Source organism: Opisthocomus hoazin, chromosome 4 (genome assembly GCF_030867145.1).
Source record: "Opisthocomus hoazin isolate bOpiHoa1 chromosome 4, bOpiHoa1.hap1, whole genome shotgun sequence".
In the NCBI taxonomy this organism is placed as follows: Eukaryota; Metazoa; Chordata; class Aves; order Opisthocomiformes; family Opisthocomidae; genus Opisthocomus; species Opisthocomus hoazin.
In genome coordinates, this window is record NC_134417.1 from 92,833,492 (window position 1) to 92,860,281 (window position 26,790).

Sequence of the window (26,790 nt, forward strand, 5' to 3'; positions counted from 1 at the left end):
ATGAGCTGTGGCCGGCTGGTGCTGAGTAGCCAAGACAGCTTGGAAGAGACCGGCTCAGACAACAATCCTGTTCACCACAGATGGATTCAGAATAGGATGCCCCTGGGAGACAAAGCACTCCAGACACAGCGAGAAGCATCCTTCATTAAGAAGAGACTAAAATATGGTTCATATTGCACAAATAGGCAAGTAATTGGAGAGCAGCTCCAGTTCACTCTGTGGTATCCATTACAGCTGTGTTTTAACAGCATTTTCATGGGCTCAGAAGGGAAGGGCACTGCAGGGAATCAGATGTACCTGTTTATGAGATTTTTTAATTTTTTTTTTTAGAAATGAAGTGTTTTCAGCTTCTGTCAGAAAGCTATTGCCAATTCAGATCAGATCCCAAGTTCACGTTTAAGGCAATGAAGGCGTTTTGCTAACAAACCTTTGGAAAGGTCACATTAAGTCTTTTATTTGCTGCACCACAACACATCATAACATGAAGTTTATTGGCACTGCAGGGTTGTTAACCTCTGATTTTCTAAGTCATCAGCCAAGAGAATAAATCATGCTTGTTGGTATGTGTGACCCTACTGTATCATCACTACACTGGGACCACAGGAGGTGGTCTAGACAACCTGTTTGAATAGCAACATTTGTCCTCTTAGAACACGTGAAGCATGCTCAACCCCATTTCAGAGATGGGGGACTGATGCACACAAGAACTAGGGATGGATCTGCCATGACACTTTTGTACTTTGTTTAAGCCTCAATAGGAGCTAGGTGTTGGTCATCAGGTCCTTGTGCAGTTTTAATCTACATGGCCACCCCAGAGAAGTTTCTTCCACTAAAGGCAAGTATCTGCAAGGCTATTTGCCCCAGACTCTCTCACGGATGTTGAGGATCTACTCAATAGTCATTGGAGCTGGGGTTGCAATTTCACCCCATCTGAAGTACTAACCAAATCACCACTAAACCACCTAAGCAAAGCTTCCACAATCTTCACAAGATAAGGAGCTCATGGTTATTATTCAGTTTTTTCCATGCATTTTCTAATTCTCCCCTTACACTTTTCAGGAGCTGGGAACTAGAGAGCTGTTCATGTTGCATCACACACACTTCCCTCTTTACCTAAATCCGCTCTCATTTTGTAGGCATGCACAAAACAGGACATTATCACATCTTTTCCGACCTTTGATACAGTACAAGTCACAGAATTTAATTCAAAGACCTGCTTGTTAGCCTGATTAACTTAAATGATTAAGACATGCATTCCCGAATGACAGCCAGGCTTCATGCAACATCTACAAGGCAGTTTAAGAGCAGGTTTCTTTAGTCAAACTTGTCATTAGTGACTCATAATACAGAAGCAAGACTGCTTAGAAAAGGTATTATTTATGAATGAAGAAAAATACCAGAACTCCCTCAGTTCTTTTTTTTACATTTCATTTCAATTCATTACTAATTCAAGACTTCTGTTTAATGGAGGGCACCACTAAAAAATTGACTTCCCCAAAACAAATATAAATGGAAAGAAAAAGTACATTTACAAGTTGGAAAAGTCCACTTCATTGTAAAAATAAAGATATTTTTCAGGAATGGTGGCATTTAGTATCATGTCTCCTACTTAAATTTTTTTTCCAGACACAGTATACATAGATATGTACATATTTCTCAGGATACACATATATGTATATATGCATGAAGGTATAAAAGGAACATGCAAATGACAACACGAAAAGAAATGAAGCACCACCACGTTGCCAGCGGGCAGCCTCGTGCTTTACGCCTGTGAAGGCTAAAATGAGAGAAGCTGGGACTTTCCTCCTAGACTCATAGCACACCTGGATTGTCTCTACACATTTAATGTGTTCTCAAGTAATGCAAAGGCTCTCAGCAAATACAGTTTACCTAATTTCTTCATTGCAATCAGCTGTTTGTTCATTACTGTTATTTAGATAGATAAAAAACAATAGAATGCCTGGTTTAAACTTTAATCTCGACTGCTTGGTGCTGGCTGTGTTGTTTAGTCTCCCTACAGTATATTCTTCTCTCTGCTATGAATCTCTCGTACTGCTGGAGCTGTAAGAATCAGAGCTCTGGCTACAGAACTGGAGCCTCTAGCCCAGAACGACCCATTTTGAACCCTTTTCCCTTGCATTTCACTAAAATCTGACATCTGTGCTTTCTGACATTAACTTTACAGGGTTAAAGCAACGGGACTGAATCCTCAGTAACTAAATGCATCTTGAATAGCCATCCCAAATTCAGCTTTCCTGTTTTGACAGCTAGAGAATACGCTGTGTGGGAATTACTACCCCTGCAAGGCTCCATGAACGCCTCATTCGCCAGTCATAATGGGATTTAAATCAAATGTCCTTTCTCAACTTATAGATGAGTTCCAGTGTCTGTCCCTGTATCAAATCCACATGGAATTTCCCTTCAAAATATCTCAAGGCGAAAGTAGGGCAGCAGCAATGTTCCTCTGTTACCAGTGGGGAAACTGAGGCACTGGGTGCTCATACAATGAGTCAGACAGTGCAAGGTATAGATAGGAGATTTCCTGATCTTGTTATATACCTACAGGTGAAGTCACTGCTGTGAAATTGCTGTGAAGTCTAGTGCCATTTGAGATGTCCTGGAGTATGACATGAGTACAGGAGCTGGCACATATGACAACAGTGCAAGACCTGTGCCCTGCTGAGTGGGCAGGTGGAGGATACTCCACACCACCTCAGACAGGACTAGATGCATGTATTTAAGTGGTTGAATCCTACCCCCACTCACATCTTTAAAGCCGAGGAGCTATGAAAAAACACTGTAGAACTGCAGATAACTCAAGTTTCTCTCCAGAGAAGCATTCCCTGTCTAGAAAGGGGAGTTACAGCAACATGAGAGTGCAGATGTTCAGAGCTTGGACACGAGTCCAGAGAGGCGCGTGCATGGAGGAACTCCACGACAGGACAACTAGAGACAAGATTCACGTATTTTCTTGTAGCAGACCTAGAGCCATCCCTGCCTAGGGCCATCTCTGCCCAACAAATAAATCCTCTACCCATATAGCAGCTATAGTGGGGCCAGTACAGAGCAGACAAGTTACCTAGTCCCTTCCTGCACTGCTTCTTCGGATGGTGGGGTAGCTGTAGGCTCTGTCAGTTACTATGCAGTTAAAGAAGTTGGAAACCAAGTGTACACCATGCATTAAGCTCTCCTCTCAGGCCCTATGAAGTCTGAGCAGGGAAAAAGGGATCCGTGTGGGGTCAGGAAGGGAACATGCACCAAGAAAGGGAACAGACCCAACAGCTTTCAGCACCAAACCCCTAACCTGAGCCAGGGAAACAGCTGCACCATTCTTCTGGCAGGTCTTACAATATAGAGTGAAGAGAAAAATAGAAAAAAACAAGCAGGCTTATAGGTCAGTATTGACTGCTATCTCATGCACAATAACTTCTGTCCTATTTGATCTAGCAGTTCCTCTGTGGCTTATCCAGGGTTCAGGAGAAAGGCAGAAATTACACTCCAGGCACCCAGAGCATCCTCTTCCTGGAGGCTGAGGTGCTGGGGCCAACTGTAAGACAGCACAGCAAGGCTTGACCTATGTTCAGTGGGAGCTGCTTTAAGCTAAAGATCTAGCGTTTGGCCCCTGCCTGAACTACAGCCTTGCCTGTGCCTGGCCATGGGCTCTGCTGACCCTTGGACCTGCCCCATTGCTATGGACACATCTGGTGACCTGGGCTCTCTGCTCACCCTGGCTTCCATCCTGGGCTTGCCCTGCTCCCCTCGTTTGGCCATGGTCAGATGGGTTCTTGCTGGCGACACCCTTGCCCTGCTGTTTGTGCTGTCCCCCTCAGCCCCACATGTTTACAGAGCAGCTGGGTCTCATTGCACCCCAAAATTTAACTCTTTTTCTACTTCGCTTCTTATCTAGCCCTAGAAGAGCAGATACCACTGCAACGCAGCCTGCAGAGAAGCCTTTTCCAAAAAAAAAAAAAAAAAAAAAAAAAAAAAAAAAGCCATGTTGTACTTTGCAGCTGAGTTTTCAAAATATCTTTTAAAGTTCAAAATGCAAAATATAAGAAATTTCCTCCTGGACCCTGAATATTGGCTCTTTAGAAAAAGCTGGGACTTTAAGACATAAGAGCAAAAGATTTGTAGTCATGAAAACTAGCAATATTGCATACAAATTTCAAAATATCAGAAGTTTTAGATACAAGATCTTTAGTGCAGTCTCTGTTCCTCAAAGATTTCCAAATTGTTGGGGGGCCAGTAAACTGGGGTCCACCATCTCCTGTGCTATTGGCATCTTTCTGACTGTTTTAAGGACCCTCGCAAATCTTAAACCACATTTCTCTTTTTTCTCTCCCTCTTTCCCAGGCCACCACAGAACCCCCAAAAAAGAAACCGGACCCTGTCACTTCAGAGACGGTGGTGATCTGGGGGCTGCGCCTCTGGCAGGTGATTGGTATCTTTGCCATCTTTGTCCTGGCAGTCAGTAAGTGGTAATTCTCTGCCTTGCACCAACCACAGCACCACCCCAAGTAGAACCTGTTCCTGGAGAGCTACAGACCAGACGGCCATGGAGGTCACAGGCTGAAGCTCTTTGGTCTCTGGCGTCACAGGGCTGCACACTGGGGGGGTTTTGCACCAGAGAGAGGCAGGTGGGGTCTTCAAAGGAACCATAGATGGGCCCTCATGACTTCATCTTGTAACATACTGATCAACACGTCCCAGCTGGTGGCATCCCAGAGGAGAAAAGAAACTATAAGGCTGTGCCACAGCTGGGACTGTTTTCATCTGCAGTACCACATTCAGGCCCAAATGCATGTTATAGCCATGGTCCTGCCCTGTGATACCACCACACAAACTACACGTGACCTCCTGTGGTGCTGTCCCACATGCTGCGATAAGAAGCCTCAAGAGATCTGCAGTCACAGCCAGATCTGATGTTAAGGTCCCTAACTCCTATTCCAGTTGCCAAGACTTTAAATTTCATTTTAGCAGGGCTTTCAGGACTTAAAAACCTCCTTCAACCCAGGCACTAGGAAGCCACTGGGTCAGACCTGGTGACTGCAGTGGGATGGGATCAGACACTTTCCTAGCACACTTTGAGGATATGACTGAGTATGGCCAGTTCCCTACCTGAATGCCTTCATCCCGCTTAATCCCCTTGCAGCTCACTCTCTGGGAAGAGTGTAAGCCAGCTTTTCTGTGTCTGAACTACTGTCATGAGCTTCATTACGAGAATAACACTTAGGACACTATCATAACCCCATCAAAATTCAAAGGAAGGAACTTCTACTCTCTCCTTGAACCAACCAGAACTTCACACACAAAAAAAATAGATCAGTTTGATAGGAGTCAGAAGTGATAAAACTGTTTCTTTCCCATCTTCTTGTTATTCTCTAGACCTTCGCAGCAAACTTACACTGACTTATCATCCCTTGAACCTCCTTTTTTTTCCTGTTAGGAACGGGTGAGCAGAGAGATAGAGCTCGTCCCCAGCCACCTCTTCAGCTGCTGCACGTAGCCTGTATAAGTCCTTCCCTGACAGCTTTCCTGTTATGTTCCAATGCTCTGTTTAAACCAGACATTCTCAGGCTGAGAGGGAACCTTAGAAACGCCTCTAAATATCTTCAGGGTGGGGGTCCGGAGGATGGGGGCCAGACTCTTTCCAGTGGTGCCCAGCGACAGGACAAGGGGCAACGGGCATAAACTGAAGCACAGGAAGTTCCAGCTGAACATGAGGAAGAACTTCTTCCCTCTGAGGGTGAGGGAGCACTGGAACAGGCTGCGCAGGGAGGTTGTGGAGTCTCCTTCTCTGGAGATATTCAAAACCTGCCTGGACAAGGTCCTGTGCAGCCTGCTCTGGGTGACCCTGCTTTGGCAGGGGCGTTGGGCTACATGATCCCCAGAGGTCCCTTCCAACCCCTAACATTCTGTGATTCTGTGTGATTCATGTTTTCAAAGCAAGTACAAGCATTTTCCCCTGTTTTCCCTCATTGCCTCTTCTGGGCGAACACCACACCCTGCACCCAAAGTCTGAGGCTCAACTACTACAACTTGCCTGCTCTCCAAAAGTGAAGCTGATGCTAATTCATCACATGCCACAACACCCTTTGCAAACAATCACAAGAAACTGCGCAGAGCAAAATAAACATGGCCAAGTATTTAACCCTAGTGACTCCACATGCCATGTGCAACAGACATCAAAATTGGCAGCAGGAGCTTCAGAATGCAAGCAGACTTGTAAAGGGGTTTATTTAGCTTATTTTTATCTTGGCTTGGGGGAATCAAGTTGTAAAGAAATTTTCGCCGGGTAGGTCTGATTGTTTTGTTGTTTGTTAGAAATTGTCTCTGGCATTGCCAGGGTATTTAGGGTTAAAAACATGGAAAATGCCATGATGGTAAACCAACGCATCAGGTGGTGCACTACTTCCAGAAAAGAAGATAAGTTACCTAAAAATATGCAAGAAACAAACACTCATGAAAGTTTACTCATCTAGCGACAGCCCAGAAATGAAAATGTATTATAGAAAACAACATGCAAAGAAATGCATATTTGAAATTTCAAAAGCAGTGACTTACGAGAAACTAAAATACTTTCAAGGATCTGGATTTGATTTAGACAAACAAATAGGTTTTGTGCAATTCAGTTTAAGGTTTGAGTTCCCATTAACACACACAAGTGGTTCAACAAAATCAGACCATTAAGTCACCCTGCTACAGATCTGTCACTGGAGAGGCACGAAAGTATTTGCTAGGAGGTCACAGGGCTTTGGCTTACTGAGTCTCAGTGATAAACAGATTCAGTGCATCACTACGTGGAGTAGAGTCAGTTTAGGGCTCTACTGCTCTGTTACAGGCTTTTTGTTTGAAGAAGCTTTCTTTCAAGGAGCAGAGGGGACTTGAAAGTGACCTTACCAGCTCAGGCATCTTTATGAAAACAACAAGTATTCGGTGAAGAAAGCAACTATTAACCAAGCCTGTGATCCAAGTCAAAATAAGACAGGTTCAAACTTAATTACATTAGAATAACTGAATCGTATTGTCAGTTCTCACCAATTTCTCGTATCTTCCTCCAGCAACATTGTCCTCCTCCTTTGCTTTGTGATCCCCAAAGCATTGATGGTTCCCCAGCTTTACCAGCAAAGCTTTAACTGTCAGGAGCAGATGCAGGTTTTTCTGCAAGTGAGATCTTGGAGGCTGTCTTGCTATCAGTCCAGAAAATCAGGCAATGTTCTACCTTTGTAACAGAACAAGAGCTGGAGAAGAGCTTTAGTATGGCTTCCTTTTCATGGTTCTGGGAGCACCTTCTCAGTCAGAGCAAGAGGGTAGCACAACCCTCTAACAACACTAACCCTCTACACTAGGAGATAGAATAGTATCCATCCAGGGCCTGCACATGATCCCATTAACTTACCATCTCACCTTGTTATCAAGGCTTAAAGGGTGTGTCTACTTTATCATGTGAATTCAGGTGAGGAGTAAATGAGGATGAGGAGAGGAATTGAGATGCTTTTAAAGTTAATGCCCCTGGCTACTTCACTGTGGGTGACCATGGAGCACTTGATCTGGATTCTTTGCAGCTGAAATGGAAATAGAAGATACTTGCTCCAGAAAGTTATGGTCCCAGAAATGCATGATAAGGGCAGCTATAGGACCAAATCAGAGTACCCCACTGGAAAAACACCAAGAGTGGACAGTGCATCCTCCATGCTCTTCCACCCCACAAAGCTGCTTTGGCTGAGTGACAGGACTTGCAAATATAAATATGATCTAGGTGTGGTTTCCAACTCTTGCTCTTAACAATTTCCACAAGATGGCAACATCACACAATAAAAGGCAGAAAAAAATGGCCAAATCCAAAACTCTCTTACATTTCCTTATGTACTGAATAAAACAAAATTAAAAACCCTACGTAAAGGCATCTTGTGTGTCAACACACACCACTGAAACGGGCAGAAAGTCTGCAGGGAGATCTTCTAACTCATAAAAAGCTTTTGGGGCAACTCCTAGCTCTACCCACCAGACCAGACAAAATGTTTGCATGCGTGTTAGCAGAAGGCTTTTCTGTCTCTCCTGCAGCAGCTGATAGCCAACTTTCTCAGATAACATATGAAAGCACCCCTCTGTTAGACCCATCCATCTCTATCTTTTTCCTTTGTTTCTGCTCTGTGATAGGATATGTCACGAGAGAAAGAAAACTTTTGGAACAAATCAGCCCGTAGCAGAAAATATAACTTAGTAGCACACACAGAGCATTATTTAAGTGATGCTGGAGGCACAGCTCTCAAGCATGTGTGTATCATTACACAATTCTTATTCATCTACTAAAACATCAGGAATGTAATCTTTTTGCTACAACTTCAGAAGGCAAATGAGAGCTCATTTTTAAACCAAACACAAACGCTACAGGGAAAAAACTGTAAAGAAAGGGAAGAAAAAGAAAGTTTCTCAGGTACCACACACAGCAGGTCAGCTCAGTATTGCTCCTCTGCCCCCAAGATTTTAGCTCAGTCATTTTGTCCTTGGTTGAAGGAAACCTTCCCTTTTGGGTATCTGAACCAGGTTGAGCAAGGCAGGCCATTAGGCTGGCAAGTAGCCTGAGAGTGTGCCTTGAAATCCTTATCAGGGCTGCCTCTCAGCACCCAGCAGGATTCAGCTGCTCTGGGTTTCTTCTCTGAGTGCTGGTTGATAAGAGACCCCTTGCAGGCGGTCAAGAGACAAGAGCTGCACCTGCCTGTCTCTCTTGGAGGCACTTTGATCAGACAACAACAGACAACTGAGATTAGTTGTGGGGAGGATTTGATTCACTCAGGAGCACTGCTGTCTGGTTTCTTAGTCTTACTTTATCGTTTTTCTCTTCCCCCCCCCCCTTCCTGTGAAAGCTGTAAATAGGAAAATGAGGCCCAACACTATCACCCTGGTAGGATGGGATTGAGTCATATCCTTGGAATCTTGCGCAGCCTGTTTCATCCACAAAGACTGAGGACTTTGCACCAAAAGTATTACCCTTTGCAAACTGCAGTGCAGTGATCGAGGAGGGGGTGGTCCTGATCCATCCCTGGGAAAGCCAGCAGCAAGGCTTGCCCAGCCTGCTCTCCATTGACTCACCCTTTTCTTTGGCATCACAATCACCATCAACATTTTTAAGTAGCCCTGTGGGCTGTTTGTTTTCCTCTCTGGATGTTACTGTGGTTTCAAGGCCTGTTGTGTCCTTGTTTATGGACACCCCCAGGTCTGTTGGCAGCTGCCCACCAGGGAGGATGCAAGCAGCACCTCTTAGAGTAGTGCCCCACTGATTTCTGCAGAGGCAATCCAACAAATGGGTCTGGATGCAGGACAAAATGCCTCCACATCCCTGCTGGCAAATCCCTTTGGACTGGAAGGCATAAACAGGGGGCAGAGGGCATGAAGAGGTTAATGGGAGTAGGGACAGTGCTGTGAAGACGAAGCAATGTCCCTCAGCTCCTGCCCAGAGTCCTCTTTCTTCTGTATCATGCCAGCTTGATGTACAGTGTCAACCAGATGTGTTTCAGGTACCACAGTCAGGGAGAGACCCCTTTCCTTATCATCCTATTTTGAATCTTTGCTCTGTTGAACGGAAAAAGTGAGAGAGATGGTAGGATGGAACTGTAGCAGCAGGTTCCAACATAGGGTGGGGTTGCAGCAGAGCTATTACTGCATCCCACTGCCATGTTCCAGGCACGAGCTCATGCTGTTGTCCCAAAAATCAGAGTTTGCTTACCTGATGTGCAATAAGCCAATATACACACAGAGCAGAGGTATTTTATTGCATATTTGCGCAGATATGGGTGTCTGTCCCAAGACAGCACACCAAGCTTCCAAATCAGTGGTTTTTTATGCACAAAACATTAACATGGTCAACTTCCTAATACATACGCATTGTTATTCTAGTAAACAATTGGTTAAATTCTCTTTGTCCAGCATGCAAATTAGCTTGCATGCTCAGCTTATTCATCTTTTGAGTCTGGGGTATAACTGGGGGAGGGGGTCCGTGATGTCTCCCTGAGGGAATTACCTTTCCCCTAGTCACCTGTTTCTTTTTACGAGTCTAAGTAGCTTTTCATAGCTTATTAGGTATGCTTACGACTCATCACTCTCAGATTCTACTTTGGACAGGTACATCCTTCTTACGAAGGAATAATGCGTTATTATCCTGTTTCTTGGTTTCTGTAAGCCTAGTATAGTTAATTTTAAATAAGGGTAAGGCTTCACAAAAATACCCACAGCAGCCACAGTCTTGCTTATTCCAATTATCATTTCACATTTTTGTTCCCCTTTTAATCCTTAGTATAACAATGCCTTGTGGTCAATTCAAACTGAAGACCAAGTTGTCTTTGGGTGATACTTAGTTCTCATGCCAAGAAACTCCTGAGCTACCTAAGCTGGTAGTGGACTTTACACCACCTCGTGTCCATGAGTGTTAGATATTTAATTCATGGCACACTGGTGTTTTAGTGGCACCAGAAAAGCTCTGGGGCCATGGAAATAGGTTTGCTCACTGCACAGCCTGATATGTAGTCCACACCAGGTCTAGTACTACTGGGAAGTAGGGTTTACCTGGGTGAGGAATGACAAAGTAGTGGGCTAAAGCAGAAGATGATTGCAAAAGTAGGAGGCTCCGTTCTGATCCCTTTTTCCCTATCTTTGTGTCCTTCTGCAATACCTACCAGAGATGCTTTCCCATTCTCACCCATGCCAGTCAATTATTAACACGTAGCCCCAGACACGAGCACCAGTAATTTTTCTCCTGTCATATAACCACAGACATGAAAGCTTGAAGAAGCAGATCCGTCATCAGGAGGAATGCTTGAGAGTCACGAATGCAAAGCTTTTGCTTATCTGCCTGTGTAAACTGGGAGTTTTTCCCTTGAACCTGTCAAAGGTTCAAGAGGAGTAAAAATACTGCAGGAGTACAAGGGAGGGAGGCTCACGCTGAACAAACGTGTTCCCAGGAATCAAGTATTATTTAATGAGTACCAGCAAAGCTGTTGAACATCGTAAATGCAATTAACTGAGTGCAGTTTAATTTGAAGTGCTAGAGGTATTATTTACCAGCTGGATGCGGGAGTTGAAATATAAATGCCAGGAAGAAGATTTACACTGTCACATACCACTACTTTTTGGATGGCAAAAGTACCCAGATGTTTCCATTAATTTGCAGAATTTCCAGTGAGGCACAGATAATTTAGGCTGGCCCAGGGATACTTCACATGGTGCTTTCTGACAGAGGTTTTAGCACCTATCTTCAAACACTGCATCACCAGCAGCTTGGCCAACATATGAGAAACACTCATCAGGGTGCACGGAATAATATATGCAGAGATGGATACAAGGGGGGGAGTACTGTCCTCTATCACAGAAAACATCACTTGGGACAAAGGATGGCTCTTAGGTGGAGGCAGGTTCACCTCTATGTTTACCCTTAGCCTGAGTTCCCGCATGGATACCTCTTAACACACATGCGACATTTCCTTCTGTTTTAGAGCTGTCCTGCACTTGTGTATCTACAAAATAACCCAAGCCCCCAAACTCGTTGGCATCAGCATATGTAGCTCAAGCTGAGCACAAAAGAGGGTGCTTAAGAGAAAGTCAAGTGTCTTTTACAAAGGAAGGACCATTTCTTATGTACTCCAATTAATAACAAGTATTCTTTCTTCCTGAATAATTTTATAACAAATAACCTATGCTGTTCTTGTTTTATACAATAATGTCATCTTAAACTTCCATTGCTGGGCATGTTCACACACACACAAACACACACACGCCCAAGGCTACTACACAGTTAGCTGTTGTGATCCTATCAGCTAAAAAGCACTGGAGATGCTATTGCCTGAGGCTGGCTTCTCTTAAATGCCACAGCCATCAGGTCACGTAGAGGGGCCTGTGTCTGGAGTTTGCAAGAGGAAGAACTGAGGTGTTGGACCATGGTGGGTCTCCAGAACAGCTCCTCTGTGTGGTTGTCCCCATCAACTGGAAGACTAACGTGCGTCTTCTTACCCCTTCCCACGACACCCTCCCACTTGGTGTCCATTCATGGTCAAGCCAAGGAGGGGATGGAGTGCAAATTTGTGCACAGAGGGACCCTGGCATCAGGTGTGAGGACTGTGAGGAGAGGCTGGTTTGCTGTATGGTGCAGTGCACAAGATACAGATGTGCTTGAGATTTGCTTGGGACAAGCAAATATCGTTTATGTATGGCTTTATGGATCTGAAAGTCAGATTTGCAGCCTTCCTGGGCAAACCCATGTAGTTAACTCTTCTTGTTCTGATTTATTATAGCTATTGTTATTTCAACAGACCATCATAATTTTCATTCCCATTTGCCCTTGTTGTGCAACTTCATGCCTGCCCCACCCTGTGCATTTTCTCTACCCAGTGTGGAGAACAGGTACAAGTCACCATCTTGCACAAAATCCAACTTACACCTAAGAGTAGAGATTTTGCAAATTCCCAGGGCAGGGTAAATAACATTCCATATCCGTACTTCTCAACTGGTTTAAATTAATGTAGGTAGCAGCCATATGTTGCTTGCAATTAAATATTATTTGAATCTGTGTGCATCCATAGAACTACATGAGGTCTGGGGGTAAACAGGTCAGAGCTGCACAGACTAGATCCAAATCTGGTTTTGATTTTCCCAACTCACGAGATTAACTGTGGGTGTTGGGATCCTGGTTTTTGTTGCTAGCCCTAGTTCAACAGAAAAGACAGGCCCCTTCTTATTGACTACATTTTGAATAAATGCCTGAAAAAAAGATATTTCTCCTGGTTAGATGCAACAGTCATCCTTAGATCTTGCCTCACACAGCTGCAGTGTTGGCTCCTCCTTGTGACAGCTCTTCTCCTTGCATGGAGGCAGAGGAGAAGGTTCAGTCCCGAAACTCTCACCCTCTGGGATGGTAAATCCCATGCCTGCTCCTAACCTTTAAGGTGGGATGGTGGGGAAAGAAGGTTAGAGAGCTCCACCCTAGCCTCAGGAGCTATAGCACCAGGCATAAAAGACCCCAAGAAAGAGATAGAAAGCATAAACAATCAGGAGCTTTGTTTTAAAACTAGGGCTTGTGTTAATTAATAGCTCATATTGCCAGCCAAAACATTGTCACTATGATTCATCTCACCTACATAGAAATGCCTTAAGATCAGGCATCTAGAGTGACCAGGTAAGAAAATAAGTGGGAATAATTAATCTGTTTCTTTAGATGTCTGCCTAAGGATGAGATGACCTGTGTCCTCAAGTACCCTCACTACCCTGTCTGGATCTACAGGGATGCTCCAGGGAGCTCCCAGTGAAAATCTGCTTCTTTTTATCCCATAAAACATTTCCTAGCTTAGAAATCTAACTTTGGCTAGATCAAAATATCCTAAGGTAACACATGTTCTGATGAGACGTCCAACCCTAATCCATTATTTTCACTGATGAACCCAGAATAAATACAAAGTGTCTGCTGTTAAAGCTGTCTTCCCTGCCAGTAGACAGGAGAATAAAAAAACTGAGGTGAAAGCAGCAACATAGGGATTTGGCTGAATCCTTTCAAACAAAATGCAGTGAATAACAGCAGAAGCAAGGATCTGTGGCTGGGAGAAAGAAACATAGACCTCATCTACAGAATAAAAAAACATTCAGTGACTAAATGATAATCAGTAAAATTTAATAACTATGATCAGACCAAAGCAATTGGTTAAGCAATGCAGTTCAGGGTAGTGCTACAGTGAGGAATTACATGAATGTGTTAGCATGGGTTAACGAGAGGTAGCAAGGCTTGATGACCTTTGTATGCTGTCCTGTTGAGATCCTTCTGCCTATCTTTGAAAACAAATGCGGAAAAAATAAAGGCTTACAGGGAAAGAAAATCCCCCAAATCCTCACCTCTGTTAAACACCTGGAGCAAGGTCTTCAAACAAGGGTCTCGCTGAACTCACTTTGTTTAGCTGGTTGGAAATAAGATCGAAAGCCCACTTGATTGCAGCATTAAAGGACTTCAGAAAGAAAAGAAAAAAAGTGTTAAAGATCACAGAGTAAGGTGGGTGTCCTGGTTTCGGCTGGGATAGAGTTAATTCAATCCAGCACAAGTTCTTTCACTCAGGCACTAACCTGTGATGTGCAGAGAGGTCAGAGGATGTGATCTAATGGTGTGGACAGACCCTCATTTCCAGATACCAGGAAAATATCACATGTAGAGGCGTAGTTAAGCTTGATCACTGAGCAAATATTGGAGCAGCCCTGACCCCTTGTAGTTCTTTCAGTATATCCTCAGGGCATTTTCCAAAGGTGGACATATTCAAAAACATGTTTTGCTTCAAGTCATATAGGCACAACTGTTGGGACACAGTCTAGATCTCTTCCTTCTTCAGCTCCTATTTTTGCTTGCTAGGAAATTAGTACATTAATTCAAGTACTAGATTTTCCTTGAAGAAAAAGCCAAAGGGTGGGATAAAATATAGGGCTGATAAGGATGTTGAGAGGACATCTAATCCATCTCCAACCTGGACTTTAAATATGACATTTTTATGATCCATATCTCTCTGTTTTCTGGAAGAAAGCAGATCCTGAGTCCCCACTGCCACAACCTTATCCCAAGCTTGAGCCACAGCTGGGATGCAGTTTCATGCCCTGTAGATGGTTGCACACTCTTTAGAGGGTAAGCCTCCTTTTCTGGAGCCCAAATCAGGAGCCTCTTCCGAGGCACTAGAACAAAGCAATAGCTCTGGTAGTAGCAGTGGCATCTTTAAATGAAGTGGTTCAGGCACCAGCATCACCATCGTCTCTGCATCTGAGCACTCAGGGTGGACCAGTCCAACAAGCAGCCAGCTAAGCTCTAATTAATGTTCTTAAGAGCTTAGTAGCCCTTATTAATTGTTGTATTATCACAATTAGCCAGTTATTAACACTGCCATAAGTAGCTTGAACAGCCAAAATATGCTAGCTCTTTCCTTAAAGCGTAGTTGTAGTCTTACAGCAGCCAACTCTCCAGTCTTCTCAAAGAGCATTTAAACACAAGTGCTGCAGTTAACTTGCCATTGAATGCATCTGCATTAATTACTTGCATTATTAACAATGGAATGGCTGCCTAATTAACTCAGAGCAGCACAGGCTACTTTGCTAAATGTTAATTAAATGCTTCATTGGCAGACTGTATTTTTTCAGCTTCAAAGCGAACAAACCTACTGTGTATTGCAGCCAATTCTATTCAATTTATAAAACTGTTCAGTTCTCAATCATAGCTCTGCTGAAATATTACACCAAGCAGTCTCTGGAGAAGAGATTTCATTTACATCTTTCCCAGCTCCAAGGAGAACCAAGTAGTTTCTTTGCTTCTTATTGTTTTGTTTTTAAAAATGTACTGCCCAGCTAAACTAGAAGCAACTGTGTTACTGTTGATGAGCTAAATTCACTTACATGAAAAGAAAAAAACAGACAGTGAACAGTGTAAGTTGGCCACAAGGATATTTAGTTTAAGCCAATAGAGCTCCTTTCACAGTCTTTTGCGTATGCTTTTAGCTTGCTTCAATTACGAAACAAAATATTTTAGTTTAAGTCAGTGGGAGTGAACACACAGCCCTTATTTAGTCACAAGCATCTAATTATTTTGTGGTGGCAATTATGTGTTTAACATTTGTTCTGTTACTGTACTTCAGAGTTTTTTGCGGCTATTTCTCAGCTCTTCCAACCTGAATAGTATTGGATACGAATGTTAGGAAGACATTACCCACTGCAAAAATAATGAAAACAGGCTAAAAATCCCAAAAGGAACAAGCCTCAGAGTCCTTAATTATTTCCCAAGTCAGGGTTGTTTAGTCTATGCTGAAGAATGAAAATATATAATTTACAACACCTCTTGTTATCAGAGATAGCAAAAAGTTGACTCCTTTAAAACACCCATTTCATAAGGGACCACCAAGTATTTGTTTCCTTCTTGAAAAATTACATTTCACCTCATCAGCCTGGTGGAAACAATGAAAAATGATTTGATACATTGTCAGCTTGAACTTTCAGTGTGGAAAGAGAACTCCATGTGCAGGATCAGACCATAATTTTAATTTAAAACAGAAGTCTTCCTTCAGAATGAGTGGCTGAATTCAACCATGTGTGTCAGGTAACCAAAAAGGAAAAAAAGATAGATGAGAAAATGATTTTTAGAAGCCAAACAGCAAAATAATCCACAGCATGTAACTGAAAAAGAAAAAGCTTGTATTTAAATTGTGCAGTGCATGGAAGATGCTGATTATAACACTATCACAAGGCCGTATTTTATTAATTCAGAAAAGCTGAGAGAATGGGGAGAGCTGAAAATCACTCCACTGCATTTTGTCTCACAGGATGTTTCTTCTTCTGCTTTATGCAGTCTGATAGCAGAGAAACCACGTATAAAGTTATCATTTCAAACCTTGATATTTTCATGGACCTTCTGTGGTGCTAATGGGGCACTGACACAGCTTACGGAGATTGCTTCAAGCTCACCAAAGCATCAGACAAGCATTAAGGTAATGCTAATTACTCAGGCTGCATTTTAGAAGCCTTCTCAACAGTTAAAATAAGAGCTGAAATCCTGGAAGGGAAAAGGAGAGTTACAGCATGAAAGAATGAGGCTAAATACTGTTTGATAGCGGTGTGATTAAAGCATTCACCTGGGGGACAAGGGAACTGGTGAACGACGACCACAAAACAGCCATTCAAAGCTTGAAGGGAGGTCATCTGCCTGTCAGAAGAAAAGCATAATAACAAATTCTCAAGTTACATCCAAGCTAACTGGTCCCCCAAAATGCTGCATCCTACGGACCTAGAATCAAAAGGAATCAATTTGTCACTGTTCAACTGAGTTGCAATTAATGTTTCTGCACATATTCATATCCCAAACAAACACTTCTATTTTCATTGTACAGATCGTCCTCACGGAGGTTTTTAGTGTTGGTGTTTTTTGTGTTGTTATTCTTCTACCCTGAGAACATGGGCCTGTCAGTTAACACACTCAGCTGATGCCATGTCAAATACTAAGCTTTCATAAGAGTATTGCTTTGATATTTAACTCTCATGGAAAAGAGTACAGTCCATTTATTGATCTGTTACTTTATAGGAATGGATATATTTAAACAATAATCCTCATTACCAACCATACTCACATGATGGCTAAGTGTACCTGTTATCAGACACAGCCAAGCCGGTAGTGATGAAGCAAGTCTGAGGTGAAGTCAGAAAGTCATGCCCATGGGTTAGGGTCTGGGTCAATGGGACACGTGACCAGGCATGGGCACAGCTACAACATCCACCGCATCAGACCTCTGGCAGGGACCAGGGATGACAGCATCAGCTTAAGAGTCACTCCACGTGAAGAAATGGGGAGCCTTCAGTGAGGCGGCTTCTAACTCCTCCTTTGAAGGCCACCAGCTACATTACTTCTCATCTGGCCCTGAACCCAGGCAGTCAAACCCTAGAAAGGGTAATGATGGTGCAGATGCTCTTGGAACCCTTACAGAATCATTCAGTTTCCCAGAGTGTCTTCACAATGAAAAAATCTCTGGACTTCCAGTGGAAAATAGTGTCGACCTTGGCATCAGCAAAGGCCCGGGAAACATTACAGGTTACATTGCTTTCTGGTTCACTTGATGTATAAATTATCAGTGAGGCAAATATAATCTCAACAATTTGAAGCAGGAAAAAACTTAGAATATCTACCAGGCACAATAGAAATTATGCTAAGGTAGCTCCAAACTTCTCATATGAAACCCACCTTTTACTCTTAACTTCCAAAGTATGAGATTCACCTCTTCTAATTGAGAATAATCTGCACACCCAAATGTAGATCTTTGACTCCATTTGGGAAGGCCTAGGGCACATTGTCCAGCTTCTGGCTCTCACTCCAGGGAATCACAGCTCTTCCACCATCTTGTGTCAGGCTGGTCACTCCAAGCCCTTTTTGTAGTTAACGGAGAGAAAGGCAGCTGCAGAGAATGATTTATTGGGCATATCTTCAATTTCTGTCTAAAGATGAGATTAATCTCCCTGTAGAGATGCTTCTTTCTCTCCATCAGTGGTAAAGGGAGCCTGGAGTGACTGTCAGAGACTGTAATCCCCAGCTTTGGGACACATAAACCAGAGCAGATGAATTCTACCTGCTCTGTCTCCTGTGCATGACCTGCAGGGAAAAGCCAATACATGCAACAGGCAATAACTTCCCACTAGCAATGAAACGATCATTCCTGGCATCAGTTTCAGTGTCCTGTACCTGAATCTTATTCACTGGCCTGTTCTTTTATAAAGATAATGGAATTCAGTTCAATACTTAGCCCCCTGCATGGCTTGAGCCTGATACTGATCACAGCTTGCAAGGGGGGTGGATAGGAATAGTACTGTATTGATTTCACGTAAGCCTCTTACTCCAGTGGCAGGTTATGAACCATTTCACATCCCAAGACAACTTAAGTCCCCAGTACCTCCGTGTAACCATTTATCTCCATTAGAAAGTTAGACAGAGAGCCCAGCTCATGACTGTCATGTAGCAGCTACCATTTTTGTCCTTAGTAATTGAAAAGAAATAGACCTGCGAGAGACAGAACAAGCCCTACTCCTTCCTGCTTGGCAAAGCCAAGTACTGTGATATTGGCAGGCATTTTGCCCCTGACTTTCAAGGGCAACGATCAATCTCTTTATTCTTTACTTGAAAGCTGTCAGTCTCATCCTTTATCAATCTCCAGGACCTATGGTGTTGATTTTTCTGGCAAATTTTTATCAATTGTGAGTAGGGGATTTCCAGGCTTAGCTGAATTCCAGAGTGCTTTTAGGAAAACAATAGATCCTGATTTAAAAGCGGTTAGACAAAAAGCACGTACCCTATTCCCTTCTGTAAATAGTTTCCGTACTTGCTGTCACTGTTAAAAATGCATACTTATGTCTAGTCTGACCTTGCCTAGCTACTGGGGATTTTTTTTTCTGCAAGCCTGAAAAGGTCTGTGCCATCCGCTGGTTGTGACGCAGCAGTAGCAAGTTCTGTGGGCAGGTGCACAGCAAAATCCTGCTATCCTGAACAGCAGGGCAGACCCAGTTGTGCGCTTTCCAGATGTGCCATAGAATCTTAGAACCATAGAATCATACAAGGGTTGGAAGGGACCTTAAAGATCATCTGGTTCCAACCCCCCCTGCCATCAGCAGGGACACCTTCCACTAGACCAGGTTGCTTAGATCTCCATCCAACCTGGCCTTGAACACTGCCAGGGAGGGGACAGCCATAGCTTCACTGGGCAACCGGGGCCAGAGTTTCACCACCCTCATGGTGAAGAATTTCTTCCTAATATCTAATCAAAATCTGCCCTCTTTTAGTTTAGAACCGTTCCCCCTTGTCCTATCACTACATACCCTTGTGAAAAGCCCCTCTCCATCCTTCCTGTCAGCCCCTCCAGGCATTGGCAGCTGCTCTAAGGTCACCCCGGAGCCTTCTCTTCTCCAGGCTGAACAGCCCCAACTCCCTCAGCCTGTCCTCCGAGGAGAGGTACTCCAGCCCTCGGATCATCTTCGTGGCCCTTCGTGGCATGTTACCCACCTGCAAGCTGGCAGTGTTGTGCTGGCAATCATGCAACATGGGTACCTTGTTTTCCTTTTGCAAGGCAAGTAAAAGTTACCCTCAGCTTGTTGCTGACCCTCATGGAAGAGCAAGGATAAAAGCATCTTGGTTGCTTCCCCAATTACAGGTTAGCACAATTTCATGTTATTTTAGGGAATTCACTTCAGCTTCGGGTGTCTTGTTCTGTTGTGACATGTTCTGTTGTGACATTTAGATGGCCCTGAGTGTGATTCCACTACAGCTCCTCTGCAGAAAACTGTTTAAAGGGGGTGATATTTTTGGCAGCAAAACTCAGCAAATGCTACGCTTTGCTTCATAACTTGACACCAATTTCAAAACACAGAGAAAAGTGGTTTACTACTTTGCTTTTCTCTTTTGTTATGTGAAGAGGTCATGTAGAGCTTGTTCCTGGTTAATGTGATTCTCCTTTACTTGGGAGAGGCTGGACAGGTACAGGACAAACTTGTAGGGAGTAAAATTTACGCTAGAAAATGGTCTGTGTGCTGGTGTTGTGAAGGCTATCTGCAGAATGGTTCGACTCCTGGTGAATGAGAAATGCACACATTTGGAACCAAATGTACAGATTATTTCTCTCATTTCCTTGAATTCGTCTCAAAGGTCTAATACATTGCTCATGGTGATATACAGCCAGACATTACCTGACTTTTGAAGCGTATAGAAAGTTGGATGCTTGCTCCTTTCTCATAGCGTTGATGCGGTGTGGGGGAACTCCAGTTAAAATAAGAGACAGAGCATGTAAAACTGATCACACAACACCTTTTCAAGCACAAGACTCTGCCTGCCTCCAAAACCCATTTCCACAAAGTATAAACAAGGTTAGGAGCTTAGGTAGATAGGAAATTTGAGCTTTTATTTAGAAGTATCACTCAAACTATTTTAAGGATGCCCAAAAAAAAAGCAACTTGGAACTTCATAGCGACCATGAGATCTCATGCTTCTTGACATGTGTTTATGACCTATGGGCCAACTAATTTTATGATTACCTGTTTCTGAGTTTCATTGATCTTTTCCCTGAAGTAACAGTTTTGTTGGTGTCAGAAGTGATACATGGATAACCAATGATCTGCTCAAGCCTGTGAATTCCTAGTCTAGGAAACCAACCAACAGTGATTTCATTGAAATGAATTGTCTGAATCATGATTAGATTTACAGATGGAAATTCTGAAATAATGTATAGGTTTAAGCATGCAGGGAAAATATTTCTTACTAGGAGTAAAAGCATCAGCTGCAACCTAAACTCATGTAAAGAAGCCTAGCTCATGGAAAGAAGCTTGATGGAAGGCTAAGAGCATTATGTAGGGATTTAGGAGATGTGGGTTCAATTTTTGGGTTGAGCTAAATGAATTCTGATGAAAGTCACTTAAGGCATACCTTGCGCTCTTGTTCTGGATCTATTATGAAGGGTATGCAGCATTTCCATTCCAAACTCCTCATTGCTTTCTTCAGCTGGAGGTCCACAACCCCACTACCTACCTACCACAAAAATTAATGGCTAAGTTGTGTTGTCTTCTAACAATAGCACACAATTTAAGGCTGACAGTACATCTTAATAGCTGCTGTCATTTCCAAAGAGATAATGAATATAAGCTGTTGATGCCCTGATGCTCAGAAACACAAATGACATAGTAGTTTAAGGCAATGGTTCACATTAGTTTTGGTGGGAAGGACATGCTCATTCCTTCACCACAGCTCAGCTGAAGAATGGTAATTCTTTATTTACAGGTAACTCAATTGCTTTAGACTGTGTGACCATATCCTTCAGACCTCCAATGATGTAAACGGCTACATCTTCCCACAGGAAGAAACTCTTCTGAAATTAATTTTTCTTCCTGATGTCTCCCCACTGTAAATGGGCCAGCCTGCACTGGACAGAGACCTGCTGACTGAGCTGAATGCTCTTGCTTCCCTCTCTCCTTTCCCAGTTATCACGCTGTGCTGTATCTTCAAATGCCGGATTCCCCGGACAAAGAAAGAGATTGAGGCGCGATATGCTCAACGGCAAGCAGCCAAGACGTATGCAGACAAACTGGACACTGTGCCACCACTCAACGAGCTGACAGAGATCCCTGGAGGTACTTGCCATACCCACACCTACACATGAGACTCACCTGTTCTTTTGGTATTATTTTCTGTATGCATGAATGCAAAGGGATAGGTGCTCCCTTAGAGTAAATCAATCTGGTTCCTTGGGCACAACCATTAAGATATTGCCATGATGTGGTAAACACTTCCTATTCATATGAATTAAACCTGCAGATTTTGTGGAAGCAGACATGGTAATTTAGATGAAAGGAACAGTTTCTCCATTGGTACAAGTCAGGGTCATTCCTTTGAAGTCCGTATTTAAAACTTCCAGAGAGTCTGATTAATTTTAAGGGCTAATTCCTGGGTTGGGGAGGAGGTGTCCGTCGGAAGAAAAAGAATTGTTAGAGTTTGACATTACCCATAAATGTCTTGCCCCATTTGGATGGCCAAGAGTATTTCTGTCACTGTTCTCCACTCCTCTCACTCATCTTTCCTGATTCTGTACCCTAGGCTCTACTGAAACTCTCCTAACTCTCTCTGGTCATGTCCACTCCAGACCTCTCAACTCCCTGCCTGTGGTGAAAGAAGAAGATGAAATGGCCCTACAAGGAAATTAGGGGACTGCCTTCCTGTCTGTCTGTCTATGGCTTCTCTTTTCTGATGGGACCCATCACACCTTGGACTCTCTGCTTCTCAGTTCCCTTTCTACGTTTCACCTCTGTTTTCTCAATACCTTTTTATGATTTTTTTTTTCTCTTTCCTGTGTCTCTGCAAGCCCTGTGGTCTGTAGCCTCATGGAAACAGGGAGTTTCCTTGACTCAAAATGTGATGTTTCATGAAACTGGTGAAAGAGGCAGATACCACAATTGTAGAAAATAAATGTAGTCTTACACCAGCAAAATATAGAACTATGTGCTTGTCAGTAGGCATCTGCACATACCTCAGCATTTCAGAGGTGTACAGACATCTGACTATGCCTATAGTATAAACTGAGGAGGGCCAGGCCAGTCTCTGAAGCTGAACCCAGGTGGCATGAATAAACCCTTGTCCATAGAGCTAAATTGTCTTAACCTACTTCAAAGTCAAAGGTCAATTAAAGGTCTAGTTAACACACTCTTACATGTATGAGCAATCATGTATGGAAGTGCTTGGTATTGTATCCTTCATTTTCCTGCCCAAAAGACCACATTCCAACTATGCAAGAACCAGCCAGTGGTAGATACCAGCAGATGTGAAGGCTCATGCCTGCAGATATCAGAAAGCCAAATTCACTCATTTACTTCTGCATCCTCTTTCTATACAGCTGTCACTTGTGGAAAATCAATAAATTGAGGATAAGAATATCCAGAAGAAGCAGAAAGGGTATTTGGGCAGCAGAATGGCCGTTTCACCCCAAAATCCTAATAAATTTTGGTCTCCTGTAAGCAGCCTTCACATCCTGCAAATGTGTACTCCATCCAAAGGCTAGCTATTCTGGTGTATATTTAATCAGACCATGGTAAACTATTGCAACATAAACTCATCAATATATTACCACAAGAAAACAATTTATGGGAAGTCAGCTGCACCATAAAGACTACCCTTTGACCTTTTGTGAATTCCAGAATTGTGGCCCTGGCATGGTGCCGGGTAGGAAGCTGGTGGATAAAGTGTTGCTGAGTGGCTGCTGATATCTTATAATAGCTCATGAATGCATGTTCTATGAAGCTCCTTGTCCTCTGGGACCAGGCAGATATAAATCTGCCCAAGCTGCCTTGAAGGAACTGGTACTGGGGTGGGAGTCATCTATCCACAAATAAATTATCCACATCTATAGACAAGTCTGCATCAGCACTAGCTGTCTAGATTTTATCCCTTTATCGATGGCGGAAAGCAAAAAGGATGTGATTTCTTTCATGGTAGGGCAGGTGCTAAAGTGGAAGAGGTAAACTGTGCCTTAAAAATGTCTGCATGTCTCCAGTCTTGGGAACCCAAAAGGACTGCATCAGCCACCAGCGCCCAAATGTTACATGCAAAATCTACGTGTGATCAAACCCACTGGTTTGCCCTCCTGCTGAGATTAGTGTGCATCCTGTCCCCAAAAAAAGCTTCACTACATGATTTAGGCATTGCAGTGGAAAGTATGCAAACCTTTGGGCTCCATCTCTGTGCTGTTATTTTCATCTGTACAGAGTGTGAGGCTCTGCCATGTCACCCCACTCGCATTTGGCAACCCACCTTGATTTATACTGTCATGAAATATAAAGTATGTATTTGTCAACTATTTATATACTTTTACTGTGACAACCCCTGGTAGACCCAGCCAAGACCAGAGAGATGACTTCAGTGATTTTAATTGCTGAGTGGCCATTAAATGTTTTAAAGATTTCTGTGTCAAATGCTATTAATCATGAATACATTACAATGTTTAAATACTCTCATTTCTTGGCATTATTTTACCCCACTTCACTTTTACTGTGATGGAATATTTTAACTGCCAAATGGCTTTCCATGCACTTTTTTTGTGTCATATATGGCAAACCCTTTTACTGGACATAAATAAAATGAATTATAGGGTTCCATGTATAAAATGTTATATACGAATTGATTCATTGGTGTTCTGTCTCCCAGTCTGTCGGAGAAGTACAAGAAGGACTTGGCCTTTGCTCTGGGTGGAGATGTACTTTCTGGGTGCATGGCCTGGGAGATCTTCAAGTGTTCTGGTCTGAGGCTGGTCCAGCTGGCATTTTTGGAAATTCACCTTGTTCCTGCCATGTTTGTCCAGGAATCAGACAATAGGGTGTATTTTTTTTTTTTTTTATCCTTCCATCTCCTTTTTTTTTTATATGACACGTCAAGATTTCCTCTGTGGTCGTAAGAAAGAGTTTATATTGTTCTACTCCATTTGTATGTACAAGTGAATTGTCAGTTTCCAAGGTCAAAGGATAATATTTTACTTTAGTGTGCACACTGAACCAATATTTTAGGTAACCATAACAAATTCAGGTTTGATTCACACCTGTAATACGTTGCTGCAATTTGAAAGTGAAACTAGAGGCATCCGTAGCAGTGGAAGATTTGGGGCTACTTAAACCTATTGGAGTCCAGTGGCTCCAGATAAGGCTTGAGACATCTCACCAAAGGCCAGTACCGAATCACCTCCTAAACCAGTTCACTGTCATCTTTCCTTAGCCTGTGATAAATGTGAAATAATTTGACGTAGCCTAGGTGCCAGATGAAGAAAGTTAACCGGTGACCAGTCATCCTCCCTTTGCTGTGGTCACTCCCAGGTCATCTTGGCTGATTTACATTATTAAGCTGTGTTGACCTGGTTATATATTTACATTTCTGTGTCCTATATTGGAGATTTTCAGAGAAGGAGGTCATAGGAATCAACACATTTCCACTTGTTTTTGCAAAACTTTATACTCTGCTGGTCTTGAGCAAAGTAAAAAGTTTCTGTAAGAAATATATAAAATACTATCTGTGCTTAAGTGCCAAGTTGCAGCTTGAGATGAAAGCTCAGTGCATCAAGCTCTGAGGTCAGAAATGTTTTTGAGAAAATGAACCACTTCTAGTAGAACAACAATAAGAAATATGAGGAAAAGTTTTCTGCTACCAAATCCTTGTTCAGAATAATTAAATTCTGCAGAGCCAGTGTGATACTTATGAGTCTTCTCACCTGAAATGCGGGCACTGGATCCAAATTATTCCTAGGTAAAAATATTTCATAAATAAAGATACTATAAGCTTCCTATAACTAATATGACTTGTGTGTTAAAACACACCGAAACAGAGCTAACTATGCACTATTTGTCCATGGTGTGTTGCTGCCATTAATTACCGTGGTGCAGGCAGGAAGCCAGTCCAATGGTGACAGGATGCGGACACGACATAAGCTGAGGCTACTTTGTGGTCCTGTGCTGGCAAGCCATCTTCTGCTTCTCTGTCTCTGAGAGAAAAGGTCCCCAGCAGAACCCCTACTGTCCATGCTTGACTGCATGAAACATAACCTCATACAGGAAAAGAAAGAATTAGAAAAGCCAACAAACCAAAAAAAAAACGCCAAAAAACCAAACCCAAGCCAGGTCTGTATTGAATTGCATGAGAGGTGTTTCTGTTCCTTCTTGTGGAAGAAGACAACTCCACATTGAAAGTCCTTATTGGGAAATGCTTAAGGCCGTGCTTATAATGTTTGTGGATCAGTTCCTTCCAACAGGAGCCATTTCCTCCAGTAGATCCACAACTCAACTCTTGAAATTACCAATTCTGCTTTATCCTATTTGCCTATCTTCTCAAAACACATGCAAAGCTGTAGTCAGTAAGGAAAACAGCTGTATGGACAAAGCCCCAGCAGAAGTATTTTCCCTTTATCCCAGATTTGCCAGCAGGGAGCAGGAGTTTTGCACTCTTCCTGGCTAGTGTCAACCCAAGTTAACTTCTCTCCTGTTTTCTTTTTCCATCCTTGCATACAGCTCAGGTTGCAGAAGAAAAAAAAGAAGAAGTTCCCACTGTATCTGGAAAAGTGGACAAGGCCCAGGGTAAGAAAGATGGATCCAAAGGCTCCAAGAAGGATGGTGAAAAGGTCCAGAAAGAAGAATCCAAGAAAGAAGGGAAGGATGGGGCCAAAAAGAAAGAAGGAGAGAAGGGAGAAAAGGGAGAAAAGGGAGAAAAGAAGGGAAAGGACACTACTGACAAGAAACAAGGTGGCGGGAAGAAAGGTGAAAAAGAAGGTGAGGCAGTAAAATCAGGAGGAGGCACCAAAACTAATGGCAAGGCTGGTGGGAATGCCAAAGCCCCAGCCAAGAAGAAGTGACCTTGCTAAAAGACAGTGCTGGCAGTCTTTCGAGGAGGGCACTGCCAAACTGCTGTGGATAGAGCACTGGGAGCAGATAGAATATGCTGTCTCCGTATACTCAGGCTTTTGAGTGCCACTGGATGCATGGATTTGTTACCTCTTGAAGACCAAGTCACTGGGTCTTTTGTCCACTGAAGGAAGACCTGGCCATTTGGCTAGACAGTATGTTGTAAATAAAATGCACCATGCAGGGCTACATGATAACAACAACTGGAGGCAAACTGCAGCCTGGAGTGAGAACCAGAAATTCGGATAAGCGTGGAAATACACAGAGATGAATTAAACTAGTGGGAGAACACAATTAATTTTAAATTTGTTCTTCTGAAGGACTTTAAGAAGTTTGATA

The 26,790-nt window shown here is 43.0% G+C and overlaps 1 protein-coding gene across 1 annotated transcript; it reads left to right on the top strand.

The window, feature by feature from the left end:
• Window positions 1–26,402, top strand: TMIE (transmembrane inner ear). The gene is made up of 4 exons (XM_075417939.1): window positions 1–189; window positions 4,357–4,474; window positions 21,505–21,654; window positions 26,062–26,402. The coding sequence occupies exons 1-4, from the start codon at window positions 1–3 to the stop codon at window positions 26,400–26,402; spliced, it is 798 nt and encodes a 265-aa protein (XP_075274054.1).
• Window positions 26,403–26,790: the final 388 nt, after the last annotated feature.

What these genes read in the sequence shown, in the direction of transcription:
- TMIE (XM_075417939.1), top strand. Translation starts at nt 1, where the DNA reads ATGAGCTGTGGCCGGCTGGTGCTGAGTAGCCAAGACAGCTTGGAAGAG. An exon ending in CATATTGCACAAATAGGCAA is followed by an intron (nt 190 to 4,356) that starts GTAATTGGAGAG and finishes CCTCTTTCCCAG; the next exon opens with GCCACCACAGAACCCCCAAA. An exon ending in CATCTTTGTCCTGGCAGTCA is followed by an intron (nt 4,475 to 21,504) that starts GTAAGTGGTAAT and finishes CTCCTTTCCCAG; the next exon opens with TTATCACGCTGTGCTGTATC.